This window comes from Eublepharis macularius, chromosome 7 (assembly GCF_028583425.1).
Source record: "Eublepharis macularius isolate TG4126 chromosome 7, MPM_Emac_v1.0, whole genome shotgun sequence".
NCBI lineage: Eukaryota > Metazoa > Chordata > Lepidosauria > Squamata > Eublepharidae > Eublepharis > Eublepharis macularius.
In genome coordinates this window covers 74,609,317-74,632,318 of record NC_072796.1, presented here as the reverse complement: position 1 = coordinate 74,632,318, position 23,002 = coordinate 74,609,317, and the positions used below count along the sequence as shown (strand labels likewise).

The 23,002-nt window shown below is 43.1% G+C and overlaps 1 protein-coding gene across 2 annotated transcripts in view; it reads right to left on the bottom strand.

The window, feature by feature from the left end:
* Positions 1 to 23,002, bottom strand: part of CABLES1 (Cdk5 and Abl enzyme substrate 1) — a 75,886-nt gene that overhangs the window by 38,288 nt on the left and 14,596 nt on the right. For both annotated transcript variants that reach the window (XM_054985758.1, XM_054985760.1), the window contains exon 2: positions 1,249 to 1,320. In XM_054985758.1, coding sequence (XP_054841733.1) covers positions 1,249 to 1,320 — 72 coding nt within the window. The remainder of the gene's footprint in view (positions 1 to 1,248; positions 1,321 to 23,002) is intronic.

Below are 23,002 nucleotides of genomic sequence, written 5' to 3'. Positions count from 1 at the left end.
GCCCCCAGACTTGGTAGGAGGGAACAGCAGGTCAACCGGGCTGACGGGCGAACAGAGGGGGCAGCCAGCAGCCAGCAGGTCAACTGGTCAGACAGCAGACAGCAGGTCAACTGGGCGGCCAGCTGACAGCAGGTCAACCGGTCTGACTGGCAGGCAGAGGGGGCAGCTGGGGGACAGCAGGCCAACCCCTCCCACGGGCAAATGGAGCCAGAACCTGCTGGTGGCAGGGGCAAGGGGCAAAGGCTCAGGGCCTCAGGAGGCAGGGGGAGACAGAGAGAGAGGCCAGCGAGTCCCACTCCCCTAGGGAAGGAAAGGGAACTAAGCAAGGTGGAAGGGGGCAAGGGCACAGGGATTGGGGGCCCAGCAGTCACCCACCCAAGGACCTTACCTGAGGAGGAGAAGCAGCAGCAGCCCCAACAACCCAAAGCCACGCCCCAGCTAGAAAATAGTAGCCTGGCCCAGGAGTTGCCAAAAGCCAAGCCACTCCAGGTGGGGCTATGGGAGGCACTCTGCAGGAAGCCCTGGGCACCCAGCCAAGGAGCCACAGCTGGACCCACCTTCAGCCATCAGCTCAGCCAGGGAGGTCGGGCTGCTAGCCAGGGGACTGCAGCTGGGCAGGCCTTCAGCAATCAGCCAAGGCAGGGAGGCTGGGCAGCCAGGGAACAAGGCACAGCTGGTGCTGGTCAGTGGGGCCAGATCAGCTACCCCAGCTGCAACTGCTTGGTGCAGCCCAAGACCAGGCTGGAAGAGGGGTGGGACAGTAGAAGGAAGCCCTATAAAAGCTGGCTGGGAAGAGCCCTGGGATGGTGGGTGTGAGTAAGGAGTGATGATGTGGAGTGAGAGCGGTGCAATGCAAGCGTGGAGGTTTGGAGGAGAGTTCTGGAAGGAGGAAATGAAGGAGGACGCAGAGGGTAAGCAGGCCAGGTTGAGCAGGCCAGTGAGCGGACTGAGAGGGAGTCTGGGTGAGGTATACTGCCACTCCTTCCACACAGCAGGGTCCTGCAGAATCCCTGGCCCCCCTACGATGTCAGGAGCAGACTGCCCAGTGCCACGCCCAGCGGCAGCGGCGGCAAGCCCTGACAATGCATTCTGCAGCAGATTTGGTTTGCAGAAATATTGTCATTGCAGAATATTTGATTCTGTAGATGTAAACTATTGTTCAGTTCCTACTGGACAGATACTTCAAAATATGCTGTATGTGCATTACACACACACGCATGCATGCACACACACACAATGTACAATTACCGCCGTAAGGGAGCATTTTCCTCAATGTCTTCCAAAGTCTCCAGTGAAGACCTCTGGGAAATCAACCGTCGTCTGTAAAGAGAAAAAAAATTAAATATTGAGGCTTCATGTAAGAAACAAAGGGTGTTCAGTATCTTTTATTTAATTGAACCAAACTGAATTGGTTATCTGCTTCTATATATCTGTTCCAAGATGAGCACCTTGCTCAATTTCTTTCAACTATAACCACTTGCTACAGTCAGATGAGATTCCAAACTGTAGCATAAAAGCAAGATTGGGTATTTCCTTTCAAATCTTCAATTCACTCCAGTTTTTCCTCTTCAAAAGTTTTCAGTTGCTACTAGAAGATTTTCTTTACAACTGAAAATGTTCTCTTCTACGACTCCAGAATTCTAATACATTCATGAGTGGTAAGCAACTAGTAGTCTCTGGGATACATCTTCATGGCAAATACAGGGTTTCTCATTGTGTTGATCAACATCTACAGCTCACTCTCCTCTCTTGTGCTTCACATCTCTTTATCTTACGTTATAATTAGCTTTAAACAAAAACTCCTGGAAAAGGAAAGAGGAGAAGAAATAAAAGACAGAAGGCAAGTGGAGGGACAATGACACATCACCAAGGAAAGAGGGACTTACTTGTGACGCTGAGAGTGAGAGGACGCAAAAGAGAAAAAGCATAATGAATTCTGCATGCTGCAATTCCTGCCCTCAATATTTTTTAAAACACCCATTTTTATTGATATTTTACACACAGAAGTAAACATAAATGAAACAAGCCTACAGCAAAAGAAAAATTAAATAAAGATTTACAACAAATCCACGTAAAGGAGCTAATTGGTACATAAGAAATAATTCAGAACTGGATCCTACGATAAACGCTTGTGGAGAGTTGGAAGAGCAAGACTTCTTTCCTTACCCTCCCTCAGCATGCTCTGAAATTTTTCAGCTTGACAACCCCTTCAACAATTCTCTGTAGGATCCAACCAATAACAATAACAACAACAGATACAAGAGCTCAACAAGAAAAAAAAATGAAAGGAGATGCAAAGTCACTAAAATTCAGAAAAGTAAGGCACAGTAATAAATACATTAATATATCCAAAAACTACTTTTTCAAGAGGACACTTGGATCCTGGGTTGGATCCTGGCATTTGATGATAGGGATAGAAGTTTTACTGAACACTATTCCATTTGAAAGAGTTACTATAAGATCAAGTACTGATTCTTCATTTCTGGTCAATGTGGCTGTGTATAAAAATCAAAGTCTCGTTTGTTGCAGTCATTACAGTCCTATTTGGATGTGCAATATGATACAATCAATGAACATCAATACTGGGAATTCCTGAAATATACCTTGCACTATGCTTTGCTCAAACGAAAACACAAGATGAGATACAGTCAAGTTGAAGTTAGAATGGGGGCACATGATAACTGTTTCTGCTTAGGCATGAACTACTGCTAGAATGAACTTGTTCACATCAAGCATAAAAACACACAAGATTTTAGTGGGAGGGGGGCACATTGCGGTTGAATCCTAACCCAAGCGTTACACGCTCACTGCGCATGTTTTCTATGTTGGTGCAAGAAAAATGAACAACTAAGATTACAACTTTTTTGTAATGTGAAGCTTAACATGCTTTGTTAATATATTTGTATTATTATGTACTGTTATTATTCATGTGCCTAATTAGTCTAAGATTCAAAGGAGTTTTAATTGTATTCTTTCTGAAATATGAGACAAGCAGTCTTGTGAAAATCATAGCTAAAGATAAATATTCTTGCTTTTGACAGAAACACTTATCAATAGTTCAAATTTACTTTTAGTGTTATTAGTAATTTTAATGGAATTCTTGGTGAGTGACAGTTTAAAGGTTCGCTTGAGTCAAAGAAAGGCTACCTGTAATAACTGCTGAAAGTATGCTCCATAAAAAAATCTGAGCATAACTGGAATATATAATGGGCAAAATGATAGTTCCTTGGTCATGCTAAAAATCAGAATGTTGCCGAAACTAATTTAATTATGCCCAACACAGACCAAATAAACAAGTTAGTTCTGCAATATTTTTTTAGCTATGGTCCCAGGAGAATAACAAGCATGAACTCTGCTAGTTTAGGTGTAGTTTTGATCTTTTGATCTTTTGAAGTGGTTATACTAAATTTTCTATCTACTCATTAATGTTTATTTTAAAAAGAGATATTTTATATACAAAGCTATTCAACCTCTGTTCCCCTTTCTGGCAGTTTCCAGTAATTCTCACTACACTTTCTCTTGCATCAAGTAACTTAATGTTGAATTGCAAAAACAACAAATACGTGCTTCAGCTGAGATATGCCAGTATCAGCACCATGAACCACAAATGATGTTATGCCAGCAGTAAGTTTTGTTGGCTTAATTGTATAAAGTCAGACACCAACATATTTTCTCAGTTATTTTCCTAATTTACATAGCATAAAAGAATTTTGAGATACATACTGCTGCAGATATTAAATATCTCTATATTTTTATAAACAAACAAGTGAGAACTTCCTCTAAAATGGTGGGAACATATAAAGGTGTGAGCTAGCATCAGTAAATCCTTGTAAAATGAGTAGAATTCACGGTATCCGCCTATGGTCAAAGCCTTGGAGAATATGTTTCTGCTTCCATGACACTATCCCAGCTGTTGATTATAGAGTATCTGTGCTTGATTGCTACTCAGTTGTGCATGCCACATTCATTCTTGGTCATTCTTCTCAATGTATGTCACCATGGGAAATCAATGTCCCTTACCCAAGGCCCCTCCAAGGACAGATACCCATTCCTCCATTTTTATTTCTTTGAATTCTCAGAATAGTGATCAGAAATAATTTTTGCTATTATATTTTGTTTATTGATGTGGCAGTTATGCTACTGTAAGCTTTCCAATTTTAAAACTTTTTTATACCATTGCCTCAAAAATAATTTTTAAATTACATCATTTTAATGGTAAAATTTGGCACAAGGAAATAGAAATTGGCTTAAAAAGAGAGCTCCATAAGTTTGATTAGCACAAGGGAGAAGTAAAATCAAAGTGGAATTTTTTGAGTCAGAACAGCAGGCTTGTGAAATTGGCAGCATCTCTAGCTATAACTCTACACTAGCAGCTTAGGGCACATTGTACAGCTGACCAGGCACAGCTTTGCATCGTATGTTGGCAGACTACTTTTAAATTAGCACAAAGAATGTACAACAGCTGTTTGTCAGTGTCAAGGATGTAATTGTGCAAACCTGTATGAGAAGAGGAAGATAATTAGTAAAATGGAAGCTGATGTCAAGGCTGTGAAGTCCTAAGTAGACAGATCTGCTTTTTTTCTTATGCACTTTCTGTTCACAAGATTGGTGGTACAAGCGCTTCAAAGGGGAAATGCCCTCTCCTCTGGGTACCAATGCAATCTAGTGAAGCAGATCAAGGAGAATGGGAACAGACCTAAGGATCAGAGACAAATTATCAGAGATGAATTTGCAACCTAATTCCTTCTCAATCTTATAATTCTTAAATTTTCAGGTAGTACAAACAATTTCTTGCTGATAGGTTTCTACAAACAAGATGTTAATTATCAGATATAAATTATAACATTATGTGAGGTTTAACACCATCATTGTCAGCAACTGCTGCCACTGCCATTGCCAGGATTTCTGGCACCTGCGGCTGCGCACACACACATGCACACAGTGCACGCATGAACCCCCCCCCCAGGCCTGCGTGATGACATCATCACACAGCAAAGCAAGGCCCATTGGCTGACGGGTGGCTGGGGCGGCGCGCAGAGGCTGCCCACATTCTGCTCTGCCCAGCTGGCCGCCCAGGGGCATGTGGTGGTGGCGGCGCAGGGCTGGCCGGCTGCAGCAGCTGCGGGCCAGGCACACCAGCTCTGTGGCACACGCCTCCGCCCCCGGCACCCCCATGCCCGTGGCGCCTGCCTCACCGCCTCAATGGCGGCACTGTCCCTGACTGCAGCAATCATTTGGAATCTTTGGAGTACTTTGTTATTAGTTCATTTATTCATATTTTAAGCTACCATGTTTGTCAGGCATGGAACTGTAGGATATTTCTTCAACTTGGAAATGTTGCTATATAATCAAAGGTACAAGTTGGGACCCATAAGGAATTGATCTGGGGGGAGGGGAGAATACCACCTGAGGAATCCCCTCCCCTACCCACCCATAGTGAAATAACACAAGAATGTCAAGTTAGGGGAGCAGAACAGCTTCCTGCTCACCTAGTCCTGAATCTCAGCACTCTATCATTGCAGTAAATTGCCCTATAGCACAAATGGCTTAAGTGCAGGAACCTGCTCATTCAGTTCCAAACCCAAGTGGATCAGTGCAGGATTCTTATACTCCCCTATGCTGTAGGGAAGAGGTGTGTGTGTGGGGGCGAGGAAGAGATACATGTTTCATATTCTTCATGATACCATAACTCTTAAGGACTTTAACTGACCAGTCTCTCCTCCTTGATCTGATGCTCAATTACTCTCAACATTCCAGGACTTCTGCAGGAAATGAGAACACTCACTTCTCACCAGACCGTGCCTTTCATTTGCAAGCTTTATTTTTTCTACATATCTGAGAAGCCCTGAGTCCAAATGCACAGAAACCCTGTCTGTGGCTAGCTCTGCTTCACTGTTGAACACATAAACACTAGAATATCATGCTTGCTATTGGAAGAAATGATTCAGTTGAAGATATAATAATTTTTATCTTACTAATGTTAGCTTGCCCTGGCTTGGATGGTCTGGGCTACCTCAATCTTATCAGATATTGGAAGCTAAGCAGGGCTTAATACTTAGATTGGAGACCACCAAGGAAGTCCAGAGTTGCTATGCAGGGCAGGCAATGGCAAACCACCTCTGAAAGTCTCTTGCCTTGAATATAATAACAGTAATAATAACTGTTCATTTCTATATCACTCTTCTGGACAAAGTGGTGAACAAAGTTGTGTTATTATCCCCACACTGCAGTTGGGGCTGAGACAAGTAGCTTACCCAAGGCCATCTGGCAAGTTCATGGCAGTAATGAGATTCAAACCAGTGAAGTGCTGCATTGCAACCCAGCTACTTAACCACTACCCTCTGGGGTCACCATAAGTCACCTGCTACTTAACAGCACTTTCCACCACCGATGTTAGCTTTGTCTCAGACTAAAACAGAAGTCATTATTCTATACTACAGCAACTTTAGGGGGTGGGTTGGATTACTGAAATGAGAGCTCGGTATGAGGTTGCCTTTGAAGACTGAAAGGGAAGCTTTCACTGCTGCAATAATCTGCAGCAAAATTTACTTGTTGGTTTGACATATAGGGACCTCAATTTTAAAAGACCCATGCTTGCTTGTTATTCTGTAAAGCCAGCACGGGGTAATAGGTTGTTCCTACTATGCCATGCGTGCTTGCTTATTGGGCCAGTCACAAGCACTCAGCCTAACCTACCTTACAGGGTTGTTTGTTGGAGAATAAAATAGAAGAGGGGAGAATGAAAAGAGCATGGCTCTGCACTACTTGCTAAGACCAGAATGCCTTTATAGTAGATGGAGTGGGTGAATCCAACTTACGTGGCTCTTCCTCCAATGGAAGAACCACTTAAATTGGAGAAAGGATCCTAAGGCTGGAGGAAGGCCTCAGCTTTGTTCAGTGGGATGGTAGGATGGGGCAGAATCCATCACAGTCCAAGGTTGTGCTTCTATCGTAACATCTAAAGAAGAAGCACAGGGCTCACAATGAAAAAATAAGCAAGTTTTCTATAGAAATACAGTACAATCCTAAACAGAGTTACACTCATCTAAGTCCAATGGAGTCAACGGGCATAGTAGCATGGTGTAATGCTGCTGAGGATTGCATTGCTAATGATGTTTAACATGTTTAATAGTTGCCTGTTTAGTTACAAGTACACATACTTCAATAACTGTTAACAGTATATTTCATGTCTTGCCAGAAACTGAAGAAACAAAAGCACAGAAAAAGACACTTGTTCTATAGCCAAATTGATACACTAGATGAATTACACAAAGGGCTAGAGGTTCATTGGAGAGTATCACAAAAACAAGTCAAGAGCTCTTTCACCACATACATGGGAACTTTGCAGCAGTAAAGAGAGACTTTTTAAACGACGTCACTGTTTACTAGGGTTCTCTCTATAAAGCCTGTCATTTGGAATGTGTAATTCAGTGACCACAAACACTGACATAATGCAACAGAAATCAATGAGACCACAAAGTGCTACAATGAAACACAAGCTGCTGCTCCATGTTTACCAGCAACATAAAAAAATAAAATCTGGAAACAGCTAAACCTAGAGTATATTAATATACAGTACATTATACCCATCCTTTTTCTTTAATAACCAAATCTTGATTAAACAAAACATACTTATTCTTTTTTCCCTTCATACATGAACAACACAATATTCTCTCATTATTGATGGGGAAAGTCTCCAATTCACAGCACTTACAATTACATTTAAGAATTGTAGCATTTCATGCAAGCATCAGTCAAACAGAAATTATTACCATTAACCAGAAATTATTAACATTAACCCTTGTGTGTGATACAGGTCTAATGTAAGTTAATATTTGAAATTCCTAACTATATTCTGTGCCTATGATGAGTCGTTGAAGAAACATACAGACCAATCTAAGATTTATTGCAATAGAGAATCAAAACATTATAAAAATACAGCTTCAAAATTAAGAAACTACCATTAGGGCTTTGTTAGCTGTGCTAAGCTCCAAAATGTCCCAGCTTATTCTAACAAGGATATGAATATGCTGCATTGTTTGGGCCCTTAAATTTCTCATAGTAACACCACAAATCCTGCCAAATTGCTCCAAGAAATTTCAGTTGTTCAGAACGCTTACTGAAATAAATATTGAGAAATGTCAGCGGAGAAAAAGTTATTTCAAATCAGTCATGTTTTGTAATTAGGTTATATCTCTGAAAACAAGCTGCAACATGAAGGAAGATAAAGACAAGACTTCTGTAAGAAAAGGACAAAATATAAGAATATTGATTTCTATTGTCTTTTAAATCAGTTGTACATAAATCAAATTAATCACGGTCTACAATAAGTTTAGTTTTCCTTATAAATCAAGCTACTTTGTCGTAACTAGACAGAATAAATTGGTTCTCATGATTCGAGAACCAGCAGTTTGTCAGATCCCATTTCTGATGAACCGCTACGAACTTTAGGCTAGTTCATTTGGTTCGTTTTTTGGTTTGTCACTGCAGACAGCCTGGTGCCGATCAATCAGTTTCCTAGGCAACAGGGGATGGACTTCCTGCAGACCTTCTGCTGACCCAGAAGTGATGATTTTCTGACCTGGATGTGACTTTTCACGCACCAAACGAACTGGTTCACGAACCAGGGGCAGGTTCACAAAAGTTCATGGTTTGTGAAATTTGACAAACGAACCACATGGTTCAGTTTTTTTCTGGTTCGCGCCCACCTCTACTGAATACACCAGTATGAGTAGCACCAACAGTTTATCCTGCATAGGCAAGAGACCCACTTTGGCCCAGTAGAAGGACAAAAGTTTTGCTTACAGCTTAACTACAGCAAACCTCTTTTAACAGAGGAAGCCATCTCCTATGTACAAATTTAAATTCTGTTCTGTTACTGTGGGACTGTTTACAAGTATGCTGGTGCTGCCTTTTTATCCCAACATGAAAGCATTTCATTGAAAGGGGGGGGGAATCTAAGGGAAATAAAAAATCTAAGGAAATAAAAAAAATCTAAGGAAATAAAAAAGAAACGGCTATTCGTGGAAATTATTAGCCATTTCTTTTTGTCTTTTGAAGTAGGCAAAGACGGCAATAGCTATAACAGTCCATAACTGTTATTCTTGTGTGTTTGTGTGTGTGTGTGTATCCACTGTAGAATGAGACGACCCTTCATTTTGCTTTAACAAACAAAAATGAAAACAAAGTTAAATGAATCCAAAAAATGTATCTGAAATAAAGTAAGTTCAGTCAAATGAGTGGTTTTAGGACACTGTTCACACACAGGTCACAGTCAATCTACAATATTAAGAGTACTGCTGCTTTGCTTATTTTCTATTTCTTTATTGCTGTAAGTATGCTTTTATTTATCCTCTTCTTTGTTGTGTTCAGACTGTTCTGTAAAAAATAGCTGTGTGATCCTGTGACCTTCAGTTGGTTCCCCACTAGGGTTGCCAGGTCTAGGTTGGGAAATTCCTGGAGATTTGGGGGGTGGAGCCTGGAGAGGGTGGAGTTTGGGGAAAGGAGGGGCCTCAAAATGGTATAATGGCATACAGACCACCCTCCAAAGCAGCCATTTTCTCAAGGGGAACTGATCTGTTACCTGGAGATCAGTTGTAATTCTGGGAGATCTCCAGCCACCACCTGGAGGCTGGCAACCCTATTCCCCACTAACAGCAACTGGGTTTTGCCTCAAAAAAAAAACTGATTTATCACTTTTTTATCACAACATATGTAGGATTTGTTATCTTTCCACCAGGCCTGTAAAACAGAGATGTTCTGCAAAGCATATGGTTCAGGCTGGGCCAGGCCTCCGCCGGCCAAGTAGGAAGAGGAGGTGAATGAGTTAAACCTCCTTATCAGATCTGTCCACCACCCTGTGTGCGTGTTTTTAAAATCAACTAAGCAGTGACTGCCGCCACCAGGGGAAGCTATCTACTGTAATTTTTATATCCAACTGTATGATTTTATAAATATTTTTATGTGTTTTTATGGAACCATATTTAATTATGTATTGTGTTTTAACTGGGTGATCTGCCTGAGCCTGTATGTGGGGAGGCCAGAATAGATGCCAAAATAAATAATTAAATAAGGTTTCATATTTAACCAAGTTGCAGTATGGGTAGAATACTATTATCTCCCCCATAATTATCAAGGGAAAAGGCAGGAAAGGGTAGCAGAGCTATGTTGTCCGTCTCTCAAAAATGTGAAAAAGGGCTGCAGAGTAAAACAAGGTAAAGCAGGGGTTCCCAGCTCAGAAAACCAGAAGGAAGAGGCAAGGGTTGAAATCTGCTCTCCCCTACGTTTTTATCAGCATACACTGCTCCAAAGCAAGAGACACAGGGAATTGTGGAACTTTAGATTGGAACATTTCTGCAATCTTCCCTACATTCACATATGTTTGCCTTTTGCAACCCAGTGTTTACTCTGATATATTTTGCCTGGGATTAGGAAATAAAGAGGAAATGGAGGGCACTACAGAGGACTGATTCCCTCCCAGTTATTATAACTAAATAAGATCTCTGTGTTTACATGATGTTATTAACTGGGTGTTTAACTGCACAGGCACTGTTCAGTTAGCGCATATGAAGCTCTTGAAGATGAAAGAACAATTAGGAGCGTCATCTGGCAAAAACAGGTACTCTCCTAGTCATGTTCTACAGCCTTTTCTACTCATTATTATATAATTTATACACATCACAATAATAGTTATTTGAACGGTTGTGTTCAAAGGGTAGACACTAAACATATTTATTAAATACTGAGGAGGAAGACGCAATTATTACCAACATTTTACAGTGCCTACATCACTGTCCCGATGTGTTTGTGTTTCTGAACCACGCATTTAGAAATCTCAACTCCTTCTTCCAACTTTAGGTATACTACAGCATATCTGGATGTAGAATTTCAGCCTAAAATTTTTGATACATGATTAGATTTGCATTAATAAACTACAGCACAAAAATTCAGCTAAAGCACAAAGTTCCCGAAGAGGTTAATCTGCAAAACACTCAAAATTTAATATATATAAACCTCAATTTGAAATTAGCAGTGCCTGAACTCGCTTCAGCGCTGAGTTGGTTTACACAACCCAGTGACAACCCTGAAGCTGCAGCAATTTCAAATGGGTTGGGGAGAGTAGAGATCAAGGACTTGTATTTAATTCACAATTTCACTTGATCATACTGCAGTTCATTAAGAGACAAATGAGCATAAAACTATGGTTATTCTCATGGGCAAATGGAGATCACCACAGAGAAATCAGTGCAGATGGAGCTACAAAAGCACCACCAAAACACTAAGTCCTTTCCCATCATTGTATTTCTGGTTCTTCCACTGCATACTGGGAATGTACTGTGCATGACCATGACTCAATATGAACAAGCATGATTCTGTCTGCACACGCTGAATCTAGAAATGTATGCCAGTTGTCAGCTTCCAACATGTACCTTAAAAGCTCAGAATTTCTGACCCTGTACTAAAGAATAAATAGACATACACAGCCCTATTCAAACAAAATGTTGATCATCCATACTGAAATGATAGTGTGTAGTGTGATCTTCAGGTACACAAGATATGAACATTGGGTGCATAACAACTGAAAAGACTATTGATAGGCTACACATTCCGGTGGGAACCCAGTTGAACAGCTGGTCATGAAAACCACACACATTTTTTATTTTTTAATTGGGAGAAATAATGCAAAATAGGCAGCTGGGAGTTCATGAATAGAGCCTGCTTGTCACTGAAGGTACCTGTCTGGTATGTTCAGACCATAACAACTCAGCATTGCTTATGGCACACAGTGACCTAAGAATGGCAGACACAAAGACACTTTGGATGTTATAAGCTATCTTGAGTGGTACATTGTAATGAAAGGTGTGGTGTTATGTGCCGTGAAGTCGCCTGCGAACCATGGTGACCCTATAAATGAAAGCCCTCCGAAATATCCTATCATTAACAGACTTGCTTAGGTCTTACGAACTGGAGAACATGGCTTCTTTTATTGAGTCAAGCCATCTCGTTTTGGGTCTTCCCTGTAGGAATGACATGACACAGGGTTGCGATTCTGAGCATCAGTCTGCGAAGGCTAGTCTCTCTCTCTAGCCAGGCAGTGGATCCTTTATTTAAGCACAGCATCCATACACAAGGACTGATGACCAAGGAAATAATGTTTATCTGTGCTGGCATCCAGTTAACCAGTTACTGACAGAGATGGCTGAAACTGCACGTTGCATTGTTAAGCATTTACGAAGAGAGGGGAACAGAGTGCCCTTTTGATCAGGGTAGGCTTTCCTATCCGCTGACCTAAGGACCCACACTCCACTCTTATTCTTTTTATTTATTAGGAGCAGGAATCAAGTTACAATAAGCATTCCTGTTCAGTATCTGACTCTAGATTGGATCCAACATCAGATGCATGCAGTTGGTAATAACGCAGTTGTTTGGCTAAAGTTTTGGCCTGTGAGGCCATTAGTGGATACACGTGAGGTTGTTTGGCAATCACCCTCGACCCCATAGATACAAGAGCAGGGAGACACTGTAACAGGCAACAAATTAGAATTAAACATACTATAAATCCAATTCCATATTGGACAAGGAGACTGAACCACCCAGTAGGCAGCCAGGACCAGACTGAGGCCCACCAAGAAGGTAACAGATCTTGCTTAATATCAGAAGCTAGGTTATGTAAATTGTTCAATTGCACAGATATTTTTTGTGAATTATCAGACACATTAAAACAACACATATTTTTAACAGATTCACAACCTAGATGGTGCAATAACAGCAAATAATCAATGGCAGCGCGATTGTCCAAAGCAGCACGTCTGAGCTCGATAAGCTCAGCATTCAGGGCAGCAATTGCGATTGAAGTTGCATTCATTGCCTTTGCCAGGCTGCAAGCTATTTTGCTAAGAGTTCGATGATTCACAATGGTGAGCGCTGGAACGCCAACTAGAGAGGCTGCGAGAGCCATGGCCTCAGCATCACTTAGGAGATTCACTGTAGAGTCACAGCTGGAATCTAGCGGGGCTGCCCGGCGTCTTCGAGTGGGGATTAACACATCTTCTTTGGCAGGGAGTACAACAGTAAGACGACTTAAGCAACAAACAGTATAAGACAAATTGGCAGGAACATAGTTAAAGGTGTGGGAGCCACAAAAAAAAAAAACACCCAGGGGGCAAACAAGTGTAAGCAAAGGCAAAAGTTACATTTTCAACAGTGGAACAATTAATAACATTCAGGCCAACTGACAGACAGTGAGGCTTTTGGGGGTTGGTTGAGCAATTCACAATGCATGCACACGTAGTCTGGCTGGCAGCGCTATTAGAAGCTATAAAAGGAGTATACAATGACACAGCGTCAGAGGGTAATTGATAGGAAGTAGTTCCCCAATCATACATGTGCTGGTACCCAATTTGTGTTTGGTCTATAAACATCTTAAGGTTAGTATCATTCAACCGATAGGACAAAGGGGTACATACTGGGATTAAACAAGAAGCTAAAAGCATGTGCATATCAGTGGATTCTTTCAGACAAAAGGAGGAAACATTAACCTGCTTTGCGAGACGTTCCCAAAGATTATATTGCAGGTGATCAGGCAACGAATTTGCCTGGACAGGGGTCAGAAAACAAAACAGCACACACAGAATGAGAAGTGAATTGGCAGTTATAACCACAAAGATGGCAGCACACAGATTCTCGGGCGTCTCCGGTTGATTGTTGGCCTGTAGGACCTGTAGCGCTTTGTGGGTTGTTCGCTTGACAGCTCCCCACGTCACCAGTGGGGCCCGCGGTGCCCTTGTTCCCTTCGGATGGGGGTGGAAGGGTTGCTGAGCTTGCTCCAGGCTGACCTTCTCCATCTTGGGCACCGGGTTGGGTGTCATTTGATGCCACGCCATGTGCCGGCCGGACACACCTCGCTGGAACCCACAAAGGACCTGTAGGAGTGAGAACAGAAGCAAACCCTCGACCCCAGGTTATTAAGGGAACAGGACCCAACCACGTCCGGTCAGGCAGGGCTCGATAGAACACCAACGGCTGGGGCAGCCGTGGTCGTTCACGAACATAGGGAGAAGAAGGCATGGTTCCTGGGGTTTGAGAGAAATTTAAGTGATTCAGAGTAAAAAGAACCTTATGGACTTGCTGTGTAATGTTTGCCAAATTGGGGGTTCTATATTTCCCCTGTTTTAATTGTTTTTGCAGCAGGGTTTTGAAGGAACGATTAGCCCGTTCAACAATAGCTTGACCCATGAAGTTATATGGGATGCTATGAGAAAGACAAATATTCCAGTGATCACAAAACTGCTGAACGGTAGAAGAACAGTAAGCAGGGGCATTATCAGTTTTTAACCGCTGTGGACGGCCTAAAACAGTGATGGCAGCAAGGAGATGGGAAATAACATGAGAAGCAGTTTCTCCCCGCTGAGGAGTGGCACAAAGCGCTCCAGAAAAGGTATTGATAGATACATGAACAAACTTCCATGGGGAGAGGTCAGGAACATGAGTTACATCCATTTGCCAAAGCGCATTGGGCCCTAGGCCACGAGGGTTGACCCCCCCTTCAGGGACGTGAGAAAAGCCAGCACAGTGCGGGCACGCTGATACAATGGCTTGGGCTTCTGATAGAGGAATATTAAATAACTGAGCGAGGTCTTTGGCATTCTGGTGAAAAAATTGATGACTGGAGATGGGATCAGAAAACAGAGAGTGGACAGCAGTATCAGCACGAGCATTGCCTTCCGATAAAGGTCCAGGCAAGGAGGTATGACTGCGGATGTGAGCAACATGAAAGGGATGAGAACGCTGTTCAAGGAGAGATTTGAGAGTGAGGAACAGAGCCATAAGATTAGAATCGATGTGGGGAGCCAGATAAGCACCAGGAAGACAGCAGATTAGTTTACAAACATAGTGGGAGTCAGAGATGAGATTAAATGGCTGCTGGGCAAAGGTGTGAAATGCAAGGATAGCAGCAGCGAGTTCCGCTCGCTGGGGAGAGGCCTGGTTGGCAGAATATTTAGTAATCCAGCAACCGTCGCTCTGAAAAACAATAGCTCCTCGAGAGCGGCCACCATCAGAGAAAACTGTGGCAGCTGCGCGCAGCGGCTGAGGAGATTGTAAAGAGTGAAGGAAAATAGGTACCGATTGTAGGAGAGAGAAGCGAGGATCTTTAGGTAAATGAAAAAGGATTTCCCCCACAAAGTCTGCAAGAGCAATCTGAAATTGCAGAGAAGTACCCAGGAGGTGATTGAAATCATTTTTAGGAAAGGGCATAGTTATGGAAAGCAGATCATAACCAGTCCGTTCAATAGCACGCTCTCGTGCCATAGCACAGAGATCAGCCGTGGCATGCGGATATGGAAGAATATTTTGATGAGAGCCATGACAGAGATACAACCATTCTACAAGAAAGACTTTCCCATGATGAAGTATGCCCAGAACTCCAGTGGGAGAGTGGGGAGGACGAACAGGCAAAGGCCATCAAGCCCTGTAGGGACTCTATTTACACACTGTTGAGCTAAAATCTCATTTACCTTTTGCAAAGCTGCCTGGGCCAGCAGGGGAACAGTAATAAGATCGCTGGGATGTTTTGCAGTAGTAAGTAAGGAAAACAATGGACTCAACAGACTGGTAGATAAGGCAAAATAAGGTCGCACCCAATTAAGGGAGCCTAGGAGTTGCTGAAAAGCAACGAGAGTAAGAGGAGATGGGAACTTTAAAAAAGGAACCACCGGAGCAGCAAAAGAGTGAAGCATCCGATGACCAAGATAGGTATAAGGCTCCACAACTTGCAGCTTTTCAGGGGCCACAATAAGGCCATAAGGTTGGAGAGACTGAGTAAGTTCTCCCAACCACCCTGGTAGAATCTGGGGTGCAGCCACCAGGATGTCATCCATAAAATGGTAGACAAGGGCCTGTGGATGCGTTTCCCGAAAAGGGCGTAATGCCTTGTCAACAAAATGTTGGCACAAAGTGGGGCTATTCAACATACCCTGGGGTAAGACCTTCCAGTGGTAACGTTGGGTAGGAGCCTGATGATTAACCACCAACACTGTAAAAGCAAATTTCTCCCGATCTGCCTTACAAAGCAGAGGATCTGCCTTACAGAGGATTCGGAGTCCCACACTGCAGGGGACCCATAGGCTGAATGCAGGCGTTGACAGCACGGAGGTCATGCAACATACGCCATTTGCCACTTTTCTTTTTGATGACAAAAACAGGGGTGTTCCATGGGCTAGTCATTGGTTCAATGTGACCAGCGGCTAGCTGTTCAGAAACTAAAGAGTGTAGAGCAGAAAGCTTGTCCAAAGGGAGAGGCCACTGATCAATCCACACAGGCTCATTCGTGAGCCACTTGAGGGGGAGAGCAGTGAGAGACATTTCATTCACCCACCGTGACAACAGTGCCAAATTGGCTTAGCAAGTCTCGCCCCCACAGATTAACATGAATATCTAAAACATAAGGGCGAAACTGCACCCTTCTATCAGAATCAGGAAGAGAAGCAGAAAGAAAATGTACACTTTGCTGAGCTCCCTGTTTGCCCCCCACGCCCCAAACACTGGGACAGGCCTCTAAAGGCCACTCAGGGGGCCACTGCAAGCGGCTGAGAACGGTAACATCAGCTCCAGTATCAATAATACCTTTAAACTTACGACCCTGGATAAACATATGCTGCTGAGGGCGTGCAGAAGAGATAGTGGTAGTCAGTCCTACCAGTGAATCAGTGGAGGTAGACCCAAAACCTCCCGTGCCACGCTCACGGTCGGCTCCCCCTGCGGGCAAGACATAGGGGACAAGAATTAACTGAGCAGGCGCAGAATTCTGAGGCAAAGTTTGAGGCAAATTAGTCCACAGTTGCATTTGTATGACTCCTTCAAAATCAGAGTCAACAACCCCAGGGACTACAAAGATTCCCTTTTTCCCACTAGAGGAGCAAGGTAAGATCAGGCCCAGACGGCCAGGAAGCAAAGGACCGGAGAGCTGAGAAGGTGCGATTTGCACTTCTCCGGGGAACTGGAAAGTAAGATCAGCTTGTAGAAAAAGATCAATCCCTGCACTGCCTTTAGTAGCACTTGGGGAATTGAAAATAGTAGAAGCAGGCAAGGAGTCTAGCCCAGACTTGCCTCTGTTTGGACCGGGGCCAGGGACGGGCCCGTCCGGTAGTTTCCCGAGCGGCACTCACAAGCCCAATGAAATCCTTTGCCGCATTTGGGACATTTAGTTCGAGGCTTCCCTTTCCCAGTTGGGCTGGTAGGCTTTCGTTTTACGCCTCCACCCCCCGGAGCCCGGCATTCTGCTTTGAAATGGCCAGACCTGCCGCAGTTAAAACACTTTCCCCCAGGTTTCCCCCCCTGACAGAGAGCGGCAGCCAGCAAAAAGGCGTGATGAGAGGAACTTCCTATATCTTGGCAAGCTCTAATCATGTCTGCCAACTCCGGGTTGTTCCCCAGACCGGTGATAACCCTTCGGCACTCAGAGGTAGCATTTTCTTTAGCTAACTTAAGTAACAACTCCTCTTGAGCATCAGCGTTATCAACTTGACGCCTGAGGGCTTCCTGCAGGCGATTAACAAAGTCTGTGTAAGGCTCTGTGGCTTTTTGGCGAATGCTGGAAAAGGTTTGCAAGGGTTTGCCAGAGGAGGGGACATGCTGAAAAGCGCGAAAGGCACAATTAGAAGAAACCTCCAGAGTGGCAGCAGGCAAGACTATCTGATGATTGGTGTCACTAAAATTTCCTGCCCCATAGAGTTGCTCGGCAGCGTAAGCTCCACCAGAATTGGCGCCTCTTAGTAAACACTGCTGGCGGAACTCACTTTCCCAAACCACATATTGTGCAGGAGTTAAAAGCATGTGAATCGTGGTTTTCCAATCCTCTGAGACTAGAGTATGATTACGCATGACAGCCTCAAGCATACCCTGTACATAACTGCTCTACAATCCGATATCTCGAATCGCTTTCCTGAACTCAGTAAGAACAGGATAAGAGAGAGGCTTGTACTCCACAATCTGGCGACCCTGAGCATCAACCTGGTCAGTAAGATGAACTGGGCAGATAGCAAGCATTTCAGTTAATTCTGCCACATCCTCAGATTTCGCCTGCCTGAGTTCTCGTTCCAGTACCTCCCTCACCAGCCGCCCTGGGACCCCTCCCGCGGAAGGTGGAGGATTAAAATCCTTACCGGGAGGTGCAGAGGGTTGTGGAGGGGAGGGAGAGCTGAGCGGTGCTGGAGGAAGCAATTGCACCTCAGCATACTCTGTGGACATTCCTTAGACAATTGAGCAATTGGAACGGGTGTAAACTTCTCCACTGCATGCCTGCATTGATACCAGGTATGCAACAATTCTACATGAGCTCATGGCGGGGCATGGAGAACCTGGCCGATTTTCTCCCAGTCCTTGAGGCGGAGAGACCCCTCCTCAGGATACCAGGGGCAGAGCTTAGTAAGCTCCTGAACCAAGGAGCGAAGTTGACTAGAAGTCACAGACCCGCCGGACTTCTGAACCAGGAACTGGAGCTCCTCAATATGCCTGCGCTGGGCATGTGAAAATTGTCCTCCCATACTCACCAATGAAGGGGTCACTGAGACAGCAACGAAGGAGTGCACTCAAAGGGGCCTATGCCAGGCGTTGGTGAGCGGGTGTCCCTGTTCGGCTGCGCCACTTGTAGGAATGACACGACACAGGGTTGTGATTCTGAGCATCAGTCTGCGAAGGCTAGTCTCTCTCTCTAGCCAGGCAGTGGCTCCTTTATTTAAGCACAGCATCCATACACAAGGACTGATGACCAAGGAAATAATGTTTATCTGTGCTGGCATCCAGTTAACCAGTTACTGACAGAGACGGCTGAAACTGCACGTTGCATTGTTAAGCATTTACGAGGAGAGGGGAGCAGAGTGCCCTTTCAATCAGGGTAGGCTTTCCTATCCGCTGACCCACGCTTCCCATTATCCTACTGCCTTTAACTTTTCTAAGCATTACTGACTTTTCCAAAGAGTCCTGTCTTCTCATGATGTGACCAAAGTATGATAGGCCTCAGTTTTGTCATTTTAGCTTTTAGGGAGAATTCAGGCTTGATTTGATCTAGAACCTACTTATTTGTCTTTTTAAAAACAACAACATTCAATTTATATACCACCCTTCAGGATGACTTAGCACCCAATTAGAGTGGTTTACAAAGTATGTTATTACTATCCCCACAACAACAAACACCCTGTGAGGTGGGTGAGGCTGAGAGAGCTCCTAGAAGCTGTGATTGACGCAAGGTCACCCAGCTGGCTTCAAGTGGAGGAGTGGGGAATCAAACCTGGTCCTCCAGATTAGAGTCCCGCGCTCTTAACCACTATACCAAACTGGGTCTCCATGGTATCAGCAAAACTCTGGTTCATTTGAAATGTGATGTGGTTCAAATGAACCAATTTTCTTCCTGTCAGCTTTCTTCACTGTCCAATTTTCACATCCATACATAGTAATGGAGAATACTATAGTTTGGATTAGCTTGATCTTGATCTCCAGAGAGACATCTTTATCTTTTTAGGATCTTTTCTAGATTCCTCATGGCTGCTCTTCCAAGTCTCAATCTTCTAATTTCTTGGTTGCAATCTCCCTTTTAGTTGATGATTGAGCCAAGGAACAGAAAATCTTGAACAACTTGAATTTCCTCATTTTCAACTTTGTGTAATTCCTCAGTAGTCATTCTTTTTGTCATCTTATTCAGCTGTAATCCTACTTTGGCACTTTCTCCTTTAACTTTCATCAGTAGTTATTTCAAATCTTCACTATTTTCTACCATTAACATGGTGGCATCTGCATATCTCAAACTGTTAAATGTCTCTTCTGCAAATTTTCACTCCACCGTCTTCTAAACCTAATACCGCTTTCCATATGATATGCTCTGTATAGAAGTTGAACAGGTAGGGAGATAATATGCATACTTGTCTGACACCTTCACCAACTGGAAATCATTCCGTTTCCCCATATTCTGTCCTAACTGTAGCCTCTTGTCCAGAGTACAGGTTACACATCAAAACAATTAGATGTGGCACCCCTGTATTTTTTAACACCATCTATAGCTTCTCATGATCCACAAAGTCAAAAGCTTTGTCTTAATCTATAAAACATAGGTACATGTTTTTCTGAAATTCCCTGGTTCTATGGTTGTTGGGGGTTTTCCGGGCTGTATTGCCGTGGTCTTGGCATTGTAGTTCCTGACGTTTCGCCAGCAGCTGTGGCTGGCATCTTCAGAGGTGTAGCACCAAAAGACAGAGATCTCTCAGTGTCACAGTGTGGAAAAGATGTAGGTCATTTGTATCTACTCAGGAGGGGTGGGGTTGAGCTGAGTCATTCTGTAAGAGTTTCCCAGGGTGTGGAATGCTAATGGCGGGAGGCTTCACTGAATCCTGAGGAGGTTCTTTTGCATATGGATTGGTGCTTGATGTGCTAATCTTCTCTGCAGGGCTATTGTCGGGTGTGGAGTGTTTTGTTGGCCTGGTGTTTTTCAGAACTGGAGCCCATGCTCTGTTCATTCTTAAGGTTTCTTCTTTCCTGTTGAAATTTTGCTTATGCTTGTGAATTTCAATGGCTTCCCTGTGCAGTCTGACAAAGTAGTTGGAAGTGTTGTCCAGTATTTTGGTGTCCTGGAATAAGATACTGTGCCCTGTTTGCGTTAGGCTATGTTCAGCCACTGCTGATTTTTCAGGCTGTCCAAGTCTGCAGTGTCTTTCATGTTCTTTTATTCTTGTCTGGATGCTACGCTTTGTGGTCCCGATGTAAACTTGTCCACAGCTGCAGGGTATACGGTATACTCCTGCAGAGGTGAGGGGGTCTCTGCTGTCTTTTGCTGATCGTAGCATCTGTTGTATTTTTCGGGTGGGTCTGAATACTGCTTGAAGGTTATGCTTTTCCATAAGCTTTCCCATCTGATCAGTAATTCCTTTGATATATGGCAAAAACACTTTTCCTGTAGGTGACTGTTTTTCCTTGGTTGTTTGATTCATCCTGGGTTTGATTGCTCTTCGGATTTCATTTCTGGAGTAGCCATTTGCCTGAAGTGATGTGGTTCTATTACCCATCGTAAATTTGCAATGTGATCTTTAGGGCCTCTTCCTTTTCTGAATCCAGCTTGAACATCTGGAATTCCTTGTTCCATATATGGTGAGAGTCTATGAATTTTGAGCATCACTTTGCTTGCATGGAAAATTAACGTAATGGTCTGACAATTGCTGCACTCTTTTGCATCCTTTTTTTTTTAGATTTGGAATGTAGACTGAGCATTTCCAGTCTGTGGGCCATTGTTTTGTTATAGACACATTCTTGTTAAGATTGTGATGGACGCATTTTCTGTAGCTTGAAATAACTCTATTGGTAGCCCATGTACTCCAGGTGTTTTGTTTCTCTCAACTGCTTTTAGTGCAGCTTTCACTTCACTTTCTAAGATTTCAGGTTCTTCATCAAAAGATTCTTCTTTGAATGAATCTGTCATCCTTTAATCTCTTCTGTATAGTTCTTCAGTGTATTGTTTCTTTTATTTTGTCCTGATTGGACACTGTATTTCCATGTTAATCTTTCAGCATTCCTATCCGTGGTTTGAATTTCCGTTTGATTTCCTGGCTATTGTGGAACAGATCTCTAGTTCTTCTTTTTTTGTTATTCTCTTCTATTTCTTCGTACTGAGGCTAGGGATCGCCTCTTGCCATGTGTTACCTGGAGGACACTTCGTTCAGCTGATCAACATCTTTTGGTGGTCTCTGGCCCTATGAACATTCACCTAGCCTCAATTAGGACCCTGCACTGGCCTGGTGGAACGCTCTCCTGGTCCTGTGGGACTTATTACAGTACCGCCAGACCTGTAAGACACAGATGTTCCTCCAGGCCTATGGCAGTGGTTGGGCTACCTGGTTGGCCTCTGCTGTGGCCTTGGTCCACAGTTTATCTGAAACATTTATGATCTGCCTGCCCTGCCCCTTCTGATTGCTAAAGACGGTTATATAGTTTTAATATCTTCGCTTCTGTTGGATATGGTTTTAAATTGTGTTTTGTACTTTGTATTATATTATTAATTTTATACTGTATTTACTGATATAGTCTAACAATGTTGTTATCCTCCCTGAGCACATCCACGGGGAGGGCAGGTTAGAAATTTAATCAAATTAATTATAATAGACTTCTTTGTCTCTGTATGCAAGTCGCTGAAAAGCTGCATTTGGAATTCTGACTATTTCTGTCACTTTTTGCTTTTGCTTCTTGTCTGTCTTTAGCAATTTTAAGAGTTTCCCAGTCGTCCATTTAGGCTTCTGCTTTCTTTTGGCTATAAGAACAGTCTTTACACATTCTTCCTTGATAATATCTCTATTTCAACCCATAGTTCTTCTGGTTCATGATCAATTAAACTTAGTATTGCAAATCTGTTCTTTACATGGTCTTTAAATTCTTGAGGAATAGTATTTAGATTATATTTTGGCACTATGATTCTTTTGTTTATCTTCAGCTTTATTCTGATTTTTGATATTAGGAACTCATGATCTGTACCACAATCTGCTCCTGGTTTTGTTTTGGTAGAGAAAATTGAGTTTCTCCATCTTCTGCTTCCAATTATTTGGTTCCTGTATTGGCCACTGGGTGATTTTGTTTGCCTGAAACACGCGTTAGCAATGAACAGGTTGTCGGCTTTACAAAATTCAATGAGTTCTCTCCTGCTTTATTTCATGATCCTAGTCCAAATTTCCCAACATTTATTCTCCTTTGTCTCCTACTTTTGCGTTCCACTCACCTATGATTATCGGGATATCTTGTTTAGGCATATGATCAATTTCTTCTTGGACATTTGTGTAAAAGTTTTTGTTTTCTTCCTCCTCAGCATCTGTAGTTTGGGCATAAACTTAAACAATGATTATGTTAATAGGCCCTTCATAACGTCTGATTGATTTTAATCAATTGGACGTTGCTTTATAGCTCTTGACTGCTTGTGTTATGTCTTGGCTCACTATTAGAGCAGTACCACTTCTGAGTTTATCATTTCCACAAT